Raw genomic sequence first — 19,323 nt, 5'->3', positions numbered from 1 at the left:
AGCCCTGCCCTACCTTTGAAAATTAGCCTTGGAGAAAGCGCATTTCCCACTGAGTTAGAGACCTGGCTCTGTGTCACCTGCACAAACACGCAGGACAGGGCACCTCAGCACTCCATCCGCCACGGGTGCCCGGAGGCTGGAGGCAAGGCCTGTGCATTCTGGAACCACCTGAGCTGAGGGTGAGGAGAGCGGGCTGGGCAGGCTCCAGGGGGCACCAAGCAGGTGGCTGGGGTCTTTCATGACCCTGCCTGGGTCCCACTTCCTCGGGACCGGGCTCCAGGGGAGCACTGCCGAGGGCCTGGCGCCCTGAGGTCTGCCCAGCCCGCTCCAGCAAGGGGCTCTGGGACCGTGGCTCTAAATGCCAGCTGGCCCCACCCGGGGCCAGCAGTGCTTTGCTACAGAAATGCTGTTCTGGGAACAATCCCACGGCCTGGGAGTATGTCACCAGCAACCTCCCCGCCACCTCCAACCTCTTGGACTATATTCTGCACTGATTTGATTCCAAATAACAAAGCTGCATCCTTAACTACTTAAAAATAAAACCGTAACAATAGCGGCAGTAGCCTCGTGTACACAAGATGAGCAAAAACGTGACGCCGGGAGGGGGGAGGAAACGGGGTGTCAGGCTTAGGCCGCCTTGGCCACAAGCAGGGTGAGTGGGGGGCTGACAGTGTCACCAGGGCTGGGTCAGACTCCCAGAGCCTAGGGCTGGTTTGTCGCAAACAGGATTTCTGTGTATACACGGCAGGGTGGGGGACACGCGGGGGGCCCCCGTGTGTGTACTCTGGGGGCGTGAGAGGCAGGCGAGGCCGGGCCATCGTGAAACGCCCCCTTGTTCCATGTGGCAGGGCCCCGGAGCCAGCCCGGCGGGGCTGCGGCGGACCTGCTGGGCCCACCACCTCGGCCTCAAATGGCTCTTTCTTTGGAAAGCTAGCTTTGGCGGGGGATGAGAGGGGGGCCTGCCGGCCTGCGCGCCCCTCCCTCTGTCCTCCTGACGAACACACACATCGCCTCTTCCCTCCGGGATGAGACAGAGAGAAGCTTTGTGAGCTGTGCCTGGCCGGGGCGGCGTGCCCCTCTGATGAACCGGGAATGTTAATAGGGCTGAGGCCAAACAGACAGGCGCTCCCAGGCTGCAACCCCTCCCGAGCTCTCCTGAGCTCCCCAGAGCATAAAACTGCCAGGTCACATCAGGGGAGGGTCAGGTGGGCCCCTGCAGCTGCCCTTGCCCTTGGAAACAGGCAGCCCAGCCCGCCCCAGGGAGTGGGGCAGGGTGTGTGTGTGTTTGGGCCGGGGGGGGGGGGGGGGGGGGAAACCTAGGGTTGGAGAGAAGTCAGGAAGAAATAGGAGTTGCGGGCACCACCAGCCAGGACCTTTCCTGGTTGGCTGTTCTCAGATGCTGCCCTTTGAGGACAACGCTGGGAGCACAGACTTGTGGGGTGAGTAGGAGAAAATTGCTCTGTAAGAGGTGTGCTTAAGGACCCAGGGGAGAGGGTGTCCACACTCTTGAGTGCCCTTTCTTTCCAGAATGTGGAGGAGACAGGTTAAGGCATAAGCCATGATGGGGGGGATCCTGGTGCCTGTCACTCAAGTGTGTCGGCCTCACCTACCCTGGCCGGGCCCCCCACTATTGGGGCGGGCAGTGCTCCGTGCTTCAGGCCTGCCCCTCTAAGCCGCTAGCTCCCAACAACAGCAGGCTGGGTCGCCAAATTGTACAATGTCTTTGCATTTGGCTGCCATTGGCAGAAGCCCTGTGTCCCCACCTCCTTGTGACTTTCCAGCCTGGTTGTGCTGCTTGGGCCCTGCTGACCGTCCCCAGCCCCTGAGCCCGAATGCCATCGCTGGGACAAGGAGACCAAGTGGGCACTGGTTCTGTGGCTTTGCCAGGAGTCCTCCACACCCCGGGCACTGCTGGCCCCCAAGCCTCCATCCTCTGCCCCCCGCCCGTGCAGAGAGCCCTCTACCTGGTATACAGGCCGTTCTTCCGGCAGAAGGAATTCTTGACAGAGAGCCTCCGGTTGTTGAGTTCCAGAGCAGGGAAACTGCTTTCATCCAAGCTCATCATCTCCCCGTGGCCAAGGGCACCAGACTTAGCATTGTTCCCTGGGTTGGGGCGGGGGGTGGGGGACGTGGAGACAGGATCCAGTCACTCATGCCATCCCTTTAGACCTCTGGCCTCCCCTCCCCCACCTGGCTGGGCCACTCTCTCTTTCTCCTCTTACAGGTTGAGACCAAACAGAAGATGGAGGTTCTATGCAGGGACCCCGGGCTGCCCCGCCTAGCAGAGCAGGTGTCTTCCTAGGAGAGAGAGAGAACCCCCGACCCCCACCTTGCCGAAAGGGAGGCAGACCCGTCTAGCCGGTAGGGCTCGGGGCCAGCTCACCAGAGTCTGTCTTCTTGGCATACTTCTTGCTCTGGCCTCGGATGATGAGCACAAAGACCAGAAGGAGAATGAAGATGAGGCCGACAAGGGCAATGACCACCAAGAACCACCACTCCTCGTAGAAAGGGTTGGCTTTCTGGGCTGGAACATGAGTGGGGGTGTCAGGTCCAGGGTGCTCAGCCACCTCCTGCCTCCACACCTCCCGCTCTAGCTGGGACCCTACCACAGACCCCAGGCAAGGTCTGTGCCGTCTCAACAAGGTAGAGCCTAAGACAAGGCTGGCAGGGATAGTTTAATCTCAAGTGCTGGCTCTCATCCCTCGGTAAAGGGATGCCTGGAGGGCTGCTTGGAGTTCCGAGGTTGCTTCTGGACTCACCAGGAAAGAGTGCGGGGATTGATTGGTGATGTCTGCCAAGGACACAGGACTGAGAAGCTGCAGTGTGCGTGCTATTTTTTCCTTTTTTTTTTTTCCCCCTTCTTGCCACCCGTGGCCGTGGGGCTACCTTGACAGGCAGGACCCAGATTTGTATTGGAAAAGTACCCATCGGGCCCATGGTAGGTCTGGGAGAGTTTCTCCCCAGGGACAGGATTTGATCTTTCTCCAGTAGTTGAGAGCAAGGGGAACCAGGAGGGTGGACGTGAGTGGTTCTTTAGAATGCTCCCTCCAGCCAGGCCTCTCCTTCCTTCAGGGCCCCCAGTACCATGCTTTTTGCACATAACCACTGCTAATCCAGGGGGCTACCTGAGGAGGGGCTGGCTCTTCTCTCTCTCATGATCTGGTTCTATCAACTGGGACAAGGGAGAATGTGTGTGGGAGGAGGGAGGCAGCCAGGTTCCCAGGACTCACCCAGCGGGTTACAATTCTGAGCTATGTTTCTGTCTTGAGGGAAGGGGCGTTGGTATTAAAAGTTGGTTAGTGATTGGATTTGGGGTCATGGGTTTTGGCATTAGAGTCCTCTGTGAGTCCTCCAAGACGTGCTGGAAGGGAAGGATGTAAAGGAGAAAGGAGAGGGACGGCAGTCCTACCCCCTCCAGCTCCGGACACTGCTGCATAGGCCGCTGACTCTGTTTTTTTGGGGGCGGTTTCCATAGAAACATGTAGTTTATGGCCTGGGTGAATCTCTTGGGTGATGCGCTCACAGAAGCACTCATCTTGGGCCCACTGATTCGTCCACAAGCAAGCCCCACTAAGCCCCCCGTCCAGGGCTTCTGGAGCCCTTGCAAAGGAACCCCAGAGATGGACCGTCCCCAGCTTCTTCTGGATCTCAAAGCTGACCCGGGCCCTGGCCCCGAGTTCACTGCCTGGAGAGCTGAGAGGACAGTACATTTTGGTCCCCACCCCAATGCACCCGCTGCCCTGCTGTCTGCCTCGGTCTTCCTTGCCCACCACCGGCCTCTGCCACAAGGCTCTTCCATGGGGTGCCCTCCCCTCCCACAGGCGGTACCTGGCACAGACTGGGAGGGGCTGCTGGGGGTACCGAAGCCATAGTCATTGACGGCGATGACCCGGAAGTCATAGCTCACGCCTGGCTTCAGGATGTCCATGCTGAACGTGTACGACGTCACCTCCTTGGGGATGTCTTTGATGAGGATGTCCCATAGCCCCTCGTCTGCAAGAGTGTCGAGAGGGAGACGCCCCGTGAGGGGGAGCCCCCGCCCATCCCACCCGTTGCCCCCTGAGAGCAGAGCCTGTCTGGTCTGCCCTGTCAACACTGAATCTCAGCAGCGAGTTGTCGAAAGATCCCCTTTTGGAGTCTCTGACCTTTCGTTCCCTTTATTAAAATGCCTGTAAAATATTTAAAAACCCTGTAGTTTGTAGAAAGTACAGTACCAACCAACCCCGTGCCACCACCCACAGGGGGAGACTCAGCATTTTGGCAGCTGTGCAGAAGTAGGCAAGTCACCTGTTTTCGCATCCTTAAAAAAGTGCTGGTCAACGTGACCTCCCCAGGCTGCCTATGATTGTAGCACACGGGTATACCCTCCTTTCCTTAACTGGGCCCCTCTTTTTCTCAACCCCCTTCCTATTCAAAATACACACGGTAGCGGCATCAGATAAAAAGAAGATCCTTTTTTTAAATAGCCGCAGGAGGGGCTGGGCTCACCTGTGAGTGCGTGGACCCACAGGGCCCATCCTCAGTGGTCTCCTTGCTGAGCAGCAGAGATCTGAGGCGAAAGAGCCCAGACAAGCCTAGAGGGGTCCCCCATCTGTTCTCCACCCACGTTGTCCCCAACCACCCCCACCCTTTGAGCTCCTGACTTTCCTTGCAGGCCTACCCCTTTGTCCGCGGCTCTCTGGCTCTCTGAGTCTTGCCTCCTTGGGACCTAATTCACTTCCACCTCATTCAGAAGGAGCGGCGAGCATGCTGCCCCGCACAAAAGTGCAAGCACCTGCAGGGCCCTGTGATGGGGTGGCTGGGCGGGGGGGCCCGGCCAGAGGCTCCATGCGGGGTCAGTGGGGCTGGCGTGGCCCTTAGACAGACGGTGAGTCCCCCTGCCTGTGCTGGGGAAGGGCTGATTTGGCAACTAAAGTGTCAGGCCACCCTTTTCACGTGGCCCAGGGGACCAGAGATCTTAGAAGGACCTCGGTGGGCTGGGCTCCTAGGTCCTCCATCCTGCGGATCTAGGAAGGTCACCTTGGGGCTCCAGACGAGCTCCTGCCTCAGCCTCAGCAAGGCACTATTCCTCCTCGTCCGTTCCTGAGCTCCTTCTGGGAAGAGCCGCCTGTGGGTCCATGGGCTACCCCCTAGCTCCAACTTGGCCCTTCCAGCCTCTTCCAGGGGCTGAGAGATTCGGTTTCCTTCACCACGCTTGTTACCGGCCCACTCATGTCAGGAACTCTAGCGGAGGCACCATCACCCGCCTCGTCACCTCTGAGCTGTGGACCAAGAGTGTGCCGGCACCTTCTGAACGTTGTCCTACCCGTCCAGATCCCTCCAACTGGAAGGCAGCCGCCGGGCCCCGACTACGTCCTGCTGTCCTCACAAAGGCTTGGGGTCCTGAGCTTGGCCTCAGCTTCCATCTCACGTCTTTGTTTTGGGCGTCTGCCTCACGCACCCTGTGGCTCTCCCCTGCTAGGCTGTGCTTTCTCTCCAGGGTGAGGACCGTGCCCGGTTCAGCTCTGTAGCCCAGCGCCCAGCACGGGTGTCCTCTAAGTGCTGGCGGGATGGCTGAATGCAAACCTTCTTCCCCGACCTTCTCCAAACATCACGTGCTCCCGTTTCAGTGCTGCATGCCCCGAGATCTGAGTTTTGGGGTGCAAATCCATTCTCCTCCCGTGCCCCTGCAAGCTCTCATTCCCTTTCAATGACAGTCACAGTGACAACAATCATGGTGACGACGCTCCCTCGTCAAGCACTGTGGTTCTAAGGGCTTTACTTTCCATACCCATGGCAGTGCCAGGGAGAAGGAAGAACCATTGTGCCCATGTTACAGATCAGAGAGAGAGAGAGAGAGAGAGAGAGAGAGAGAGAGAGAGAGAGAGAACCTGTCCTCCCAGGCTCGGGCAGCCCTAAGTGGCAGAGCCTCAGCCTAGAGCTGTCGGGCTACCCCCAGCACCGAATACCAGCTGGGTGTCCAGGATGGTGCCCTTTGAGATCTGCAGCAGATTCAGTGTTGGCTGGGTGGGCTCGTCCAGGACCCTGCTGCCTGGCAGAAGCTGGGGCCTCCGACCTGCTGTGTGACCCACCTTGCTCTGCCCTGCGCAGAAACAAAGGGTGGGGCCCCAGCAACGGGGCCAGGCCCGAAGCTGCTGGAATGTCATGCTGGGGCTCTGGCCTCCAGCCCCAGGAGTGGGCTGATGTGCACGGTGGGTTCCACGGGGCCGGAAACCTAGAGTGAGCCCCTCCCCCTCCTTGCTCTGTGGGGCCCGGCAGTTCCCGGTGTGTAGAAAGTGCAGGTTTGGCGATGCTATCCGGCAATCGGGGGGGGCGGAGCATGCGACAAGAGTTCCTGGAGAGGAGGAGGATGTACAGCCCGGGGGCGCGGAGGAGGGGAGATGTCTCCAGCAGCCCCAGGGAGAGGCCCGGCTTTCCCCTTGCCCTCCGCTCACTCCATCCTCACAGGCTTCGATCTCTGTCACAGCTCTCGGGCACTGCTCCCCATCCCGACCCTTTAGGGGGTCCTGCCTTGAATCCATCTGTGTGCACCAAGGCACAGCCCCAGGTCCCATGCTGGGCCTCCCAGGGAACGCTGGAAAATCAGCAGGCCCGGAGTCTGGAGCCAACATTCCACAGCCTGGCATCCCGGCCTGCCTACGTGGATGGAGAGCAGAGGCACGGGCCCTGGTGGGAAGAAGCACGGGGCGCTCTCCTGGCCAACTCAGCAGCCCGCACGGGAGGGCCGGAGAGGGACCATCGGGGTGGGGGGGGAGCCAACCCCGCACACACCTTCCAGCTACACACTGAATCGGAATTGCTAAATGAAGTAACTGTTTGCTGCTGCAATTATTAGCATAAGATGAGGGCAATGGGGGGTGGTGGTGGTGGCTGCTTCCTGGAATGGCCGGCATTAACTCTTTGCTATTGAGATATTAGCACGCATACCTGAGGTACTAAGCTTGCCTTCGGGATGCTTCGATGCTCTCATTAGAAGTATTAGCTACTGATACGCCTGACTACCTCCCACTCTGATTATTACTTGCTCTTCGTGCTGTTTGCCTCTCTCCACTTCAGCCGGCTAATCACAGGACCGTGGGAGATCAAGAACAAGCCTCCAGCTCTCCGGCGGCTCTGGCACCTCTGATGAACTGGGAAACCTAGCTGGCCGGGAGAAGCGGGTGTCACGGCGACCGACGAGGATGTAACGGGGGGACCGCGGAGAGCAGCCCCCTGGAGCGACTCCTCAGTCGCTGGTCTCCTGATGGCTCTGGAAGCTCTTGTGATTCGATTTCAGGCTTGACCACCCCTGGTACAGTTACCGGAACTGCCGAGATCATCAGGATGGCAGAGGCGGACCTCAAGGAGGCGGCCAGCGTTCCTGGGGGACAGCCGGCCTCCCGACGGGACACTGGTCAGGGGCGTCTCACGAAAGACTTGGCATTTAATTGGGGGGGGGGAGCTCTTTGCTCCTCTGGTTTCTGGAATGATCTTCCATCCAAGTTGGTCCTCACCTGGTGCTAAGTGCCAGTGTCCCCCACCTGAGGGGGTGACTCTCCATTTCCCACTCGCCCCAGGGCCCCCTGAGCTTCACCTGGAGTGGCACAGGCGCCTTCTCAGGAGGACACAAGGCCGTCAGGTGGAGGGACTCCAGCAGGAGGAGAACGCGAGAACCGGAACCCGCTCCAGAGGGAGGCGCTCGGCCTGGGGCAGCGCGTACCTGATGGCCTGGCCTCTATTACGTAGCGGGTGACGGGCCCTCTGCCGGGGTCTCCACTGGACCAGTGGATGGCGATGGCAGAGCTGTAGCGCACGATGATGGGCACTCCAGGCGGCCCGGGGGCACCTGCAAAGGCACACGGTGGGCAAGAGGAGGTACGGGCCTCCAGGCCAGCTCCCTGTGCTCTAGCAGGGTGGGCTGGGCATCCAAACAACAAGCCCCCCGCCCGCCTCCCCCCACCGCCCGAGCCCGGCCAGAGTCTCAGAAACCCTGCGAGCGCTGAGGCCCAAGGAGTGGGTTTTAGGCCGGGCCTGCTGATGCAACTGTGTTCTCTGGGTCACCTACAACCCCTTGTTCCAAATTCAAGGCCAGGAGAGGTATATAGGGTAATGCCAGGAAGATCCCTGGAGCAGTCAGGAGACCCGAACTCACTAGATGGGTGAATTTGATCAAGTCACATAGCCCGCCAATGCCTCAGCTTCCCCAACTGTGAGGCCCTTTTGGAATGTAAGGCTTGAAGGGATGTGTCCTGAGGGGACGGTAGAGGTGGGTGTGATGATGGTGGAGTGGGCCTAGGATAAGTGGGGGGTTGGTTTTTGGGGGGCTGCAGGGCTTCCTGACATTTTGTCTCCTGGCCTAGGATGGCAATGCCCTCCCTACTTGCTGCCTGAAATCCGCCCACCCTCACTGGGCCAGGGAGGAGGCTGGGAGCACGGGAGGAGGGGGGAGTGGGCTCTGCCACTGGCTGTCCTGGCGGGTCCATCAGGGTGGCCGCCTGTCACGTCAGCCACCTGGACACCAGCCCCAGGAGCCGAAGCAGGGGAGAGCTCACTTGTGTAGTCTGAGGAGTGAGCCAGCTCTAGCTCTGGAGGGTCCTCAGCCCCTCCTCTCTGGGGGTGCCCGTCCCCTGGGCTCTGACCGTCCCCAGAGCCCTGACCCTGTGGTCTGTCTCCTACATGCCTGTTCATCACTAGACCTGGAGCTTTGCACCTGCAGAGCTGGGCACTTGTGGGACGAGGGGAACAAGTTGGTGAGTGCGGGGCGGCGGGGGGGGGGGGGGGGCCCGCTGGGCCAAGTGAGTGCCGAGGGTTGGCTACGGATGCCTACGGCAAGGGGCCTGGAATCCAGCTCCGGACAGCAGATCCTCCAGGTGCAGGGCAGCTGGCAGGCTGGACAGCAGGCCAGGGACTCACGACCAGAGCTTGGCTGCCCACAGCCCGGCCCGTGTCCAGTGCCGACCCCACGTGACCTCAGAGAGCCTCATCTTCCTTCCTTCCTTCCTTCCTTCCCCAAAGTGTATCCTGCCTACAGCTCAGGGCAAAGGAGGCTGAGGGATCAGGGGGTGTGGGCCAGAGCCCAAGCAGAGTGTGAAGGGTGTGGGGGGTGCTCTCAGGACCCCGAGTTCTCATTCTGCACGGGACAGAACTCAAGGCTGAGGGCTGTCATCAACTCCTGGACTAGAAGCTTCCAGCACTTCTAGCGACTGCCTGGTCTGGATGGAAATGGATGCGTGATGGCACGTCCTTTCCTCGCCCACACTCACCGGGCACAGCTCAGCTCTGTTTCAGAGGGGCCCCCACCGCCTCCTCCGAACTTCCTGCCTGCCCCCTTCCCACGCCCGGCCTGGGACGCTTGAAGCCTCAGGTTGGAACAGCCTGTCCTCCAGCCTTCTCCTGTCCCCACTGCTCTGCCTCCCTTGGTCCCTGCCCCCTCGCTTCCTGCTTTTGTTTCCCAGGGAAGTTGGCTCAGGTGAAGAGGCAGCACAGGAGGGGTTGGGGGCAGGTGCAGGGCAGGGCGGGGGGGGGCGGGGGGGGGCCGGCTTCCTCCGGCGGCCCCGCAGGCTTCGTTCCGCAGGAACCTAGAAACCAGCCGGCTTCTCTGCAGAACCGGGGGCGGAGAACAGAAAGTGCCCACAAAGAGGAAGTGCAGGGTGGCCAGCCCAGCCCAGCAGGGGAGAACACACCTGCCCACAGGTGAGAGGCAAGGACAGGCCCCCAGTCACCTCCCACAGGCCTAGCTAAGCTGCGCTTCGGCCCCACGGGGCAGGGAGTAGGAGCAGAAGGGGAAGGAGGAGGGATTTCAGGGAAAGTCTGAGATGGGCTGTGTCCTTTCTCAGGGAAGGAGGGAGCAGAGGTTGGTTGTGTTCAGGAGAGGACATCCTGCCTGGGTGACAAGGACTTTGGAGAACAAACCTCAACCACAGCAGGCAGCTGAACAAGTCCCCCAGCTCCAGGCTGACCTCAAGAAGTGTCACAAGCTCAGACAGAACCCTCTGCGGTCCTGGTCCCCAGCGTGCCCCTCCCCATCCCCCCTCGGGCCCAGTGCGCTGCTCAAATGCACGTTCCCAGGGTGAATGGTCGGAGATTCCGATTTCCTGGGGCCCAGGGCCCAGAACCCTGGGGGGCTCTGACATATGTGGCACCTCAAGAAACCCTCTGATGGTACAGGTGATCCTCCACGGCCCAGGCCCGCCTTCCCTCGCACCTGGCTACCCAGCCCTCTCCCTTCTCCTCTGCCAGAGCTGCCTTAGGATACTCCCAACACTGGCCTGTGTTCGGTGTGTCTGTCTGAACGCCACCCCCCCCCGATGAAGTCCTCCTTAATCACCTCCTTTAAATGCCTCCCTCGTCCCCCAACTCCCCCCACCAGGCCCCACGCCTGTACCCTCTCGGGCTGTGGCTCCGTCCCCCCCAGACCCCGTCTCCCTCATCTCTGCACCTCCAGGATCTAGCACAGCTCTGGACACCCCCTTCTGCCTCGGGGGCTGAACGCGGTGTGTGGATGGCTGCAGCCGTCTTGTCTGTCCTGCGCTCCCCTACCTTCTCCTGGGCCGGTGGTGACGTTGGCCTCGATCTCTGGCCCGTAGGTGAAGGTCTTGGCTCTGATGCGGAACCTGTAGGTCATCCCCTCGGCCAGGTCCTTCACCTTCAACCACAGAGGGCTGCTCCCCTTCACATCCACTGTCACGATCTTACTGACGCCTGGGAAGGAAGCACAGCATGTGGGGGACCGCGGGCGCAGGTGGTGGCTGTGGGGGGCCTTCAAGTCAGGCCACGCAGCCATGTTTCCCAAACACGCAGTCCTGCGGGCTGTTCTCGGGAGCAAGGGCTCCTCGGCAGGAGAAGTCTGAGAAGAGCTGGAGACCATCCGTCCGCGGAGGACGCACAGGGTCCTCCAGCGTCCGCTGGGAAATGACTCCCCCCACCTGTTTCACCGAACCATGGTACCCCGAATGTATTTTCCTCCCCGAATTCCACAGAACTGGAACCCCAAGGATCACCTTTCGGGAAGGGGCTTCTGTAGAAGAAGCGCTGAGTCTGGAGTTGGAGGGGAGACACCTGCGGCCAGTCCCTACAGCTGAGGACAGCCTCGGGTCCGCCAGCAAGGGCTGGGGGCTCACAGCAGGCCCTCCATCAACTGCACCCCACATCACAGCAACTAGAGGGGAGGCTGGGATGGTTTTCAGGAGGTCGAGGTTTGTGCTCCATGCTTCATGGGCTCAAATCCTCCCGACCACCGGCCTCCCCAGGGGTTGGGACTGGGGGTGATCTCCTGTGTCCTCTGAGCACGGTGGTGGCCCCTGGGAGATGGGCTTTGCAGGTCACAGCCCAGTGCGGGCCCTCGCCTGCCCTAGCTTTGGTTTGTTGTTCTACTGAATGAGGGTATTGATAGCATCACGGACAGGATGTTATGAGGCCAAATAAAAGAGCACCTGGCACCTGGCACATGCCCGGACTATCTTATGACTAAATAAGTACCCAACGACAGAATGATGGCTGCTCGAGGGGCCCTTCTGAAGGAAGGAAGTCACGGCGGGGGACCCAGAACAGCGGCGCTGGGTACCCGTTCCTTGACATTTCTGAGCAAATCCCTCATCGGTCTGGGCAGTGGTTTCGCCAACAGGAAAGGGGAAGGGGTCATCGCTGGGTTCTTGTGAGGCCTGTTTGCTGCTGACCTGAACCCAGGGCTGAGGCGTGACGCGGTGCTGGCCTGGCTCAGTGACACTCAGGGCCTGACGGGGCCATCAGTGGGCCATTGCAGTGTGGATGGGGATAGGCGAGCGCATGGAGTTAGCGAGGCGGCCCGACTGCGCCGGACCGAGGAACGGGAAGGCCAGGTGCTCACACCTCTCAAGGGCTGGGAGCCCCCTGGGTAGGTCAGGCAGAAGCCACTGTGAGGAGAGCCTGTCCTGTCTGCCTGCATCTTGTCCTCGTGACCTCTGCCCTTTCCTTCCCGTCCAAGGGAGAGACGGCCCCTTTCCCGGGGCCTGCACCTGACCACATCTCCTGGCCCCCCCCCCGCCAGTGGCCCAGAACACAGTGCCGCTTTGCAGAACGAACTAGCTGCTGGCAGGCAGGTGACAGTGGGAAAACTGAGGGCCATTGTTCCCTTGGCTGGCCTGGGACTGCTGGTCCCTGCGGCTCTCCCAGGGCTCCGCCCCTCGTTCTGGCCAGGCTCTGTATTCAGGGAAAGGGGAGAGTGAGGAGGTGACCTCAGGCCATCAGGCCGCCACCGGCGAGCCAGCCACAACCCCCGAGAACTCGCTGGGCTCTGAGACTGGACCCAGGCAGCCAGAAGTCCCTCTAAGTTGATGGCCGTGCTTTCTGGGCTCGCCCTGGGCTCACTCACATCAGCGAGGCTCTGGAGCACTGGCAAGCATCCGACATCCACGGTCAGGGTTAGCACGGCCTGGCCTGGGAGCCTGGGAGTGGGGAAGGGTCCCCCCGGGGGCCTGGAGGAAGGGGTGGGGCAGGGGCCACTGGGGGCTCTAAGGACAGCTAGACGAATGCTGGGAGGAAGGTGACTTGCCCGTCGGGGTTCTCGATCGGAGGTTCACAAGGGAACAGGGGTGCAGTGACTCCCCCACGCTTCTGCTTTCTGGGGAGAGGCTCAAACGAGTTCCTGACCCACGAGAGGCAAAGACCTATCCGAAATAAGGCTGACACCCTAAATTTTGGGGGGGGCAGGCACGGGAGGGGCCATCGGGGCGCCCCCAACTTCCTGGCCACCAGGCGGCGCCATAGCTCCTGCAGGCTCCCTTCCTCTCCTCACTTCGGTGGGATGCAGGAGACCTAGGGTGCTGCTCAGCTTTGCTCCCCCCCCCGCCCCCGCTTGCTGGTGGGGAAATGCTCCTTTCTCGTCTGGCCCCGGTGTCTCCCTTTACGAGCCAGGGAGACGCTCACCGCATCTGACTCTGCGCAGTGACCCCGACGAGAGAAAGGCCTTGGGAGCCGGGCTAGGGGGGCCCCACTCACCGTCCACTGGGGTGCAGGGCTCATACACCAGCCGGTAACCTTCCAGGACACCGTTGGGGAACTGCGGGGCCTCCCAGGAGACGTTCACCGAGGTTGTGGTCAGCTCACTGAACCTGACCGAGCTGGGAGCACTGGGGGCTGCAGGGAGACAGCAAAGGGTTTGTTTTGTTCTCACATGGACAGTCAAAGCCCTGCTCGGCTTCCAGAAACCAGCGAGGGTGGTTGGGTCCGGGCCCTGGGGAAGAGAGAGAGGGCAGGGGGTCATCAGAGGGCATCCGAGCCCCTCCCCTCCCCCACTGATGCCACTAGCACTCTCTTTCCAATACCAGGGTCCAAGAATGAGGAGGGAAGAGAACAGTCTCTTCCCTAAAGTTGGGGAACTCCCGTTTCTTCCTGTAAGTGGTCCTGAACCTCCGGGGCCGCTGTGGGGCCAGGCGAGGTCCTAGCTTTGTAGGGCTTGTCTTTGGCCTTCCCTAGTAGAGAAGGCAGGGCCGCCTGGGCCTCAGAGCACGAGGCGGGTGGTGAACAAGAAGATGATGGAACCGCAGCTGTGTGGCCTTTCTCCGGTCCCTGGGGCCCCGGGGCTTGTCACGGAGAGACCACGCTTGTCAGAAGCAGCCCGTAATAGGGACAGTCAAACCATCTGGAAGAGATGCTTTCTTGGCCCGAGAAGCCTGGAACGACCCCGAAAGCCTGGGGGCCGTGGGGGACTCGGATGGGGAGGACAGAGAGGAAGGGAAGGAAGCGCGGAGCTGGCTTCAGGCAGGATGACGACACTATTATTATTGTCCGGTGCTGCCCCCCGCACCGAGCCGAAGCTAATCTGGACCCTGCTTCCGCTCCAGCTCCGGGAGGCAGCCCCAGCCCGCAGTCTTTGAAGGAGGGAGGCGAGCTCCAGGGGCCTTTCCTGCCTCTGCTAAGCAAGAGGGACATGGGTCAGAACACTTTGTCCTGCTGCCGGAAGCTTCCAGGCTCCCAGGGGCTCACATCCGGCCCATGACACTGACGGAGAGTGGTCTGGACGAGCAGGCAGACAGACCGACCAGACCCTCGGGAGCCAGTGGAGGAAAAGGGCTGCCCTGGAGCCATGGCTTGGCCCCAGAGAGGACAATGCTTAAGAACTGACTCCACGGTCTGGCCCTCTCTTTCAGAGAGAAGCTAATTTACAGGCTGGGAAGCAGCAGGCTGGGAAGGATGCTCGGGGGGCTCAGGACAAAAGCCTTGCATTCAATCCACCAGGAGGGAGCTCCATGACAGGCGAAGGAGCTGCCGTGCAGTGAAGACAGCCCAGGACCAGCTCACCTGCCCTGGCCTCCAACTTCTGCTCCCCGACTGGCGGGCCGGGGGGTCCTGGGCAAGAAGCATCACTGCCCAGTCCGCCCCTGTTCACTGAAACGGGTGACACCCACCCTGCCCATGCCAGGGCTTCTGGAAGGAGCTAGCGTGTCACTGCCCGAAAAGTGTCTTCGGACTCTCTATATAGACCCAGCTCTGCACGTGCGGGCAGCAGCGTTCGGACCGTCACCATCCAGCCTTCTAACCAGCCTCCCTGCCTCCCTCCTCTGTCGGTCTGTCTCCCGCACGGCCGTCAGAGTGAGTTTTTTAAAAACATAAGCCAGATCCTGTTGCCCAACTGCTTAAACCCACCAGTGATCCCCCAGTGCACTGAGAATCCATCCCAGACTTTCTTCCAAGGCTCCCTGACCCTCTTGGGCCATTTCCTCTCAAGCCTCCCTAGTAGAGAAGGCAGGTTCTGTTAAAGAATTAAAGATTTAGAATTTAAAAATTTAGAATTTAAAGATTAAAGTCTGTTCCTTTAATCCCCTCTGGCCTCGAGGCCTTTGCACCTGCTGCTCCCTCTGCCCCGAACCTCTCTCCAGAGCCTCCCACGCTGGTCTCTTCCCACTCAGGTCTCAGCTGTCAGACCTCAGAGGCCGCTGCAGGCAGACCTCTCCAAGGTCACGTGTCCACCCCTGCCCCCGTCCTCCTACTGCTCACACTCACCACCACCTGAGGCCGATTCAACTAGGTACGTGTTTATGATCTGTCCCACGCCCTAGAGTGGGGACCTTGACTGTTGTGTTCCCAGCATCTAGCACAGTGTGGGTCCCTAGAAGATGCTCAGTAAATACTCGTAGAAGGAACAAAACCGGGGCCGTATAAGAAAGCCGGGTGGGAACAAGGCATGGGCACAACTGGGCTGGCGGGCTACAAGATGTGGGGAGGGCTGGGGACATCTGGGGGCTCTTTCCAAGGCTCTCTGGGGACAGCCTCTGTCTTCTGAGCCCTTTCATGTAGGCCCCTCTTTTTGGGCTGTGCTCTCCACCTCTGGAGGCCGTCTTGTGGGGCCTGGGTGTCCAGCCCAGACATCTCAGCAGATAAGGCAGCTACTCCCACCACACCCCCTGCCCCAGGAGCACAGGTGCCTCCCACCCCTCTCCCCTCCTGCCCCTCTCCCCGACCTGCTTGCTGGGTCTGGCCCTGGGTGGGGGGGCTCCGAGGCCCATCCCCCGCGGCGTTGAAGGCTGCCACGCTGACCATGTAGGCCGTATAGCCGGTCAGGTTCTTGAGCTTCACGCCGTTCTCCGCCAGGAAAAGCGTCTTCACCCGCTCCGTGAGGTTGCGCCGCTGGGCTTCCCAGAAATAAATCTGTGGGCACAGCCAATTGTGGGAGTGAGGGGAACACACTCAACTCTTCTCCTGCCCCCGCCAGCCCCAGGGTCGAAGAGACACCTTCGCTCATACCATCCACACCCCCCCACAGTGGGCTTGAGTCACGCAGGGAACAGTACAGAAGTATTTACGAGCTGTTTTAGAAACCCTTCCAGAACCTTCCTTTTCACAGCGAATACTTCAGTCCCTGCCAGACCAAACCCCAGGAGAGCGCAGACCCCACGTATCTGTCTGCCACGAGCCTGGAGGGTTTAGCACAGCAGGGGCCCATGAGCCCTCAGAATACAGTTACCGGAGGAAGAAGCCCATTCTGCTTCTCAGGACCCTGAGCCAGGGAAGGGAAGTGCAGGGTGGGAAGACTCCTCCCCAGCCAAGAGGAGAGTGCACGGACCAGCTCATGGCATCACCTGGGAGCTGGTTAGGGATGGGGAATGTCAGGCCCACCCCGCACCTGCGGCGAAGCACTTGCCGGTTAAGGCTCCAGGTGATTCACCTGCCCGCGAATTCACCTGCAGGCCGGCCTGGGGCTGAACCCCAGCGCACCATTCACGAGCATGGTGACTTTGCCAGGTGACACCCCTGAGCCATGGATTTGTTGGCTGACTAGTGGGGCTAAAGACACCCCACCTTCCAGGACCAAGGTGAGGAGGAGCTAAGGTGGTAAGGAGTGAAGAAGGTTTTAGTCCACCTGCTGCGCTCCACATGGTTCCGATTACTTAGCGCTCAAGGGCAGAGAAGCTCAGATTCCTCACTGGTGTCAGGAACTCTGGGAAACCCGCCGCGAAGCTGCAAGCCGCACGCCCCTGGGACGATCAGCGAGTATTTGGCGCCACCTGCTGGCCAAGGAGGAGGTTTCTACGCGCGACGGCCGTCAATTTCTCAATTGGCCTGGAGGAAGCTAATACAAGGGTCCCCACCTGACACTCAGGACATCTTGTCACCCAGAAATCCTTGCTTTCATCTAACCCCGCCCACTTTTAAAAACAGATTCTTCTGATACCAGTAGATATCAGAGAGAGTTGATAAGGTTGTTCATTAAGTACTCTTCACAGTGAGGGGCACACAACAGTGGACAAAGTTCCTGCTGAATTTGGGGCGTGGGGGGAAAGGCCAAGGTGAACGTCAGAGATCTGGGTGTTATCAGCACACAGATGGGACTTTTTGAGTGCACATGGAGACAATGAATGTAGGAAGAGTCGCAAGGGGATCTGGGGGCTTCGATGTTCAGGGGCTGGGGAGAAGCTGGAACAGCTAGCCTGGGAAGCAGAGAGAGGAAGGCATTCCTCGGAGGAGGGACAGGTCTGCCGAGTCAAACGCGGGTTGCTGAGCCAGGTAGGGTGAGGCTTGCCTCTGAGTTCCACTGAACTTAGGAATCACTGAAGCCTGGACAGGAAGGGCTTTTGTCGGGGGTGAGAAGCTACTTGGAGCCGGTTCAAGAGATACCGGGAGGACAGGGATTGGAGGCGGCGGGCCCAGAAGATTGTCTGGAGGACTTCTGCTGTAAAGGGACCAACCAGAGACATGGCTGCCAGCCCAAGGGGCATGCGGCCGAGTCGTAGCGCACGCCAACAGGTAGCCAGGTGTCTACTAGGAGGTGCACTCCGCAGAGGGCTGCTGTCTTGGTGGGTCGGGCTTCCTGTTGTCTAAAGCACCTAGAATCGTGCCTGGCACGCTGCTGGTGCCCCCACAGAGGCTTGCTAATGAATAAGCACCTCATGCAGGCTGCAGCAGGTGGAGGAGTGAATCTACCATTCCAATCCCCTGCCCTTCGGGCTTCATCGGATCCAACAGGCCAATTTCAGCCTCAGTTAAATCAGGTCCACAGCCACACGCCGCAGCTGACTGCCACTGGAGGGAATTCACACTTTGAATTTTCCACCGTGCTACACCGCCCTGGTCCACTTCCCCTGGTGCATCTCCTACATCCAGGGCCCATCCGCTCCTCCCCCACTGCCCCTCCCCTCCTCGCTCCTAGCTGAGGCTCCTTCACCGAGAAGCAATCAGATGAGATTTTCTCCACAATCTCCGGGCACCTCCTATACCTCTCGGGGTCCCTGTGTCCACACGTCTGCCTGCCTCCCTCCACCACGTCTGCACTGTCGGCTCCTCCATAAGACTACGTTACATTCGAGCACGAAATCCCAGGCCCTCTCACCTCCTCCACCCCCTAACCCCCCGCCCCCCCCCCCCCAGCTTCCACTCTTCCTAGAATCATATTTCCCCTCTTCCTGGGATCATTATCAGCACATCCACTAGCTGTCATTTCTTCTGTCTTAAAACTCCCTTTGTTGACTGTCTAATTCCTGTTTCCTTTTCCCTTTAAAGCAACACTCCTTAAAAGGGGTAACTGTACTCGCTGCCTCCCCTCATTCTTTCTCGAATCCCTCCAAGCCGGCATCCCCGGTTCCCAACCCTTGTCAGAGTCACCTGTAAACTTGACCTAGCTAATGCAGTAATCTGGGGCTCAGCAAGCTTTCTGTAAAGGGCCAGGTAATGAATATCTCAGGTTTTGCAGGCCACACATCTCTGTGGTAACTCAAAAGCAGCCTCGGGCAATTTATAAACAAATGAATGTGGCTGTGTTCCAATAAAACTTTATTTACAAAAACAAGTGGGGGGCCAGATTGAGCCCTTGGGCTGTAGTCTGACAATTCCCGCACAGTTGCTTCCTAGATTTCATCTTACTTGAGCTCTCAGTAGTATTTGGTACATCAGAGTCCTCCTTCCTCCAGGAGCACATTCTTAATGTAGGTTCTGGGACTTCAGTCCTCCCCCCCCCCTTTTTTTTTGGTCCTAGGTCTCAGTTTTCAGTCTTCTTGCGGTTTCTGTCTATACATGTCTAATCTCCAGTCTTTCATCTATATACTGAGGACTCACAATTCACATCTCCAGCTTAGACCCTCTCTCTTGAACTCCAGACATGTAAACCCAGCTCCGTTTGGTGTCTCCCCGTGGGGGCCCAACAGACGTCCTGGGCTGACCCCAGCTCTCCCCCAACAAGCCTCCCCCTTCCACCCTCTTTTGTCTTTTCCGGCTCTGTGTCTGGAAGCTCCATCATCGAACTGCTTGTAAATCCTCTCTCACACTCTACATTCGATTCAGCAGATTCTACCAGCTCCACCATTCAAATGGAGCCAGAGAGCAAACACTTCTCCCTGCTGATATCGCCTGGCCTAAGCACCACCATGCCTCACCTAGATGTTTCAGTCCCCTCCTTGTGGTTTCGTGCTTTCCCCATTTCAGATTGCTCTCAGCACAGCCCTTTAAAAACCCAAGCCCTTTAAAAACTCTGAGCGACAGCCAAAGCCCTTGAGGGCCCTGGGCGATATAGCCCAGGTCACTGCTTGGACCCATCTCACATCACGCTGCCCTCCACACACACTCGGACGCACTGGCTCTTTGTTGGGCTTTGTAAACACCAAGCACCCACTGACCCCAGCGCCTTTGCTCTTCTTTCCCTCTTTCTCGAATGTTCTCCTCACAGAAGAACATGTGATTCTCACCCTGTTCTTCATTTTTGCTCAAGTGTCTGCTTCGCATTAAATCCTTTCCTAATGACCCTATTCCCTATTAAAATGCCAAACCACGCCCTGGCTCGCTTTCTCTATGCCCTTCATCTGTGTCCTTTGCCACCCTCTGGAGGGGCTACTTGTTTTGTACATTACTGGTCTTCTTCCCCTAAAATTTAAGCTGAGA

At 59.3% G+C, this 19,323-nt stretch overlaps 1 protein-coding gene across 2 annotated transcripts in view; it reads right to left on the bottom strand.

Annotated features, from left to right (window-relative positions):
- Positions 1 to 19,323, bottom strand: part of SDK2 (sidekick cell adhesion molecule 2) — a 255,584-nt gene that overhangs the window by 14,420 nt on the left and 221,841 nt on the right. For both annotated transcript variants that reach the window (XM_073883174.1, XM_073883175.1), the window contains 7 exons: positions 15,417 to 15,603; positions 12,955 to 13,092; positions 10,519 to 10,680; positions 7,700 to 7,825; positions 3,829 to 3,993; positions 2,384 to 2,524; positions 1,965 to 2,103 (listed from right to left, as the gene is read on the bottom strand). In XM_073883174.1, the coding sequence (XP_073739275.1) occupies positions 1,965 to 2,103; positions 2,384 to 2,524; positions 3,829 to 3,993; positions 7,700 to 7,825; positions 10,519 to 10,680; positions 12,955 to 13,092; positions 15,417 to 15,603 (1,058 nt within the window). The remainder of the gene's footprint in view (positions 1 to 1,964; positions 2,104 to 2,383; positions 2,525 to 3,828; positions 3,994 to 7,699; positions 7,826 to 10,518; positions 10,681 to 12,954; positions 13,093 to 15,416; positions 15,604 to 19,323) is intronic.

Source organism: Callorhinus ursinus, unplaced genomic scaffold (assembly GCF_003265705.2).
Source record: "Callorhinus ursinus isolate GAN/ISIS: 27379988/994484 unplaced genomic scaffold, GSC_fseal_2.0 scaffold50, whole genome shotgun sequence".
In the NCBI taxonomy this organism is placed as follows: Eukaryota; Metazoa; Chordata; class Mammalia; order Carnivora; family Otariidae; genus Callorhinus; species Callorhinus ursinus.
Note: the sequence above shows the minus strand (reverse complement) of the source record. Positions and strands in the feature narration are given on the sequence as shown.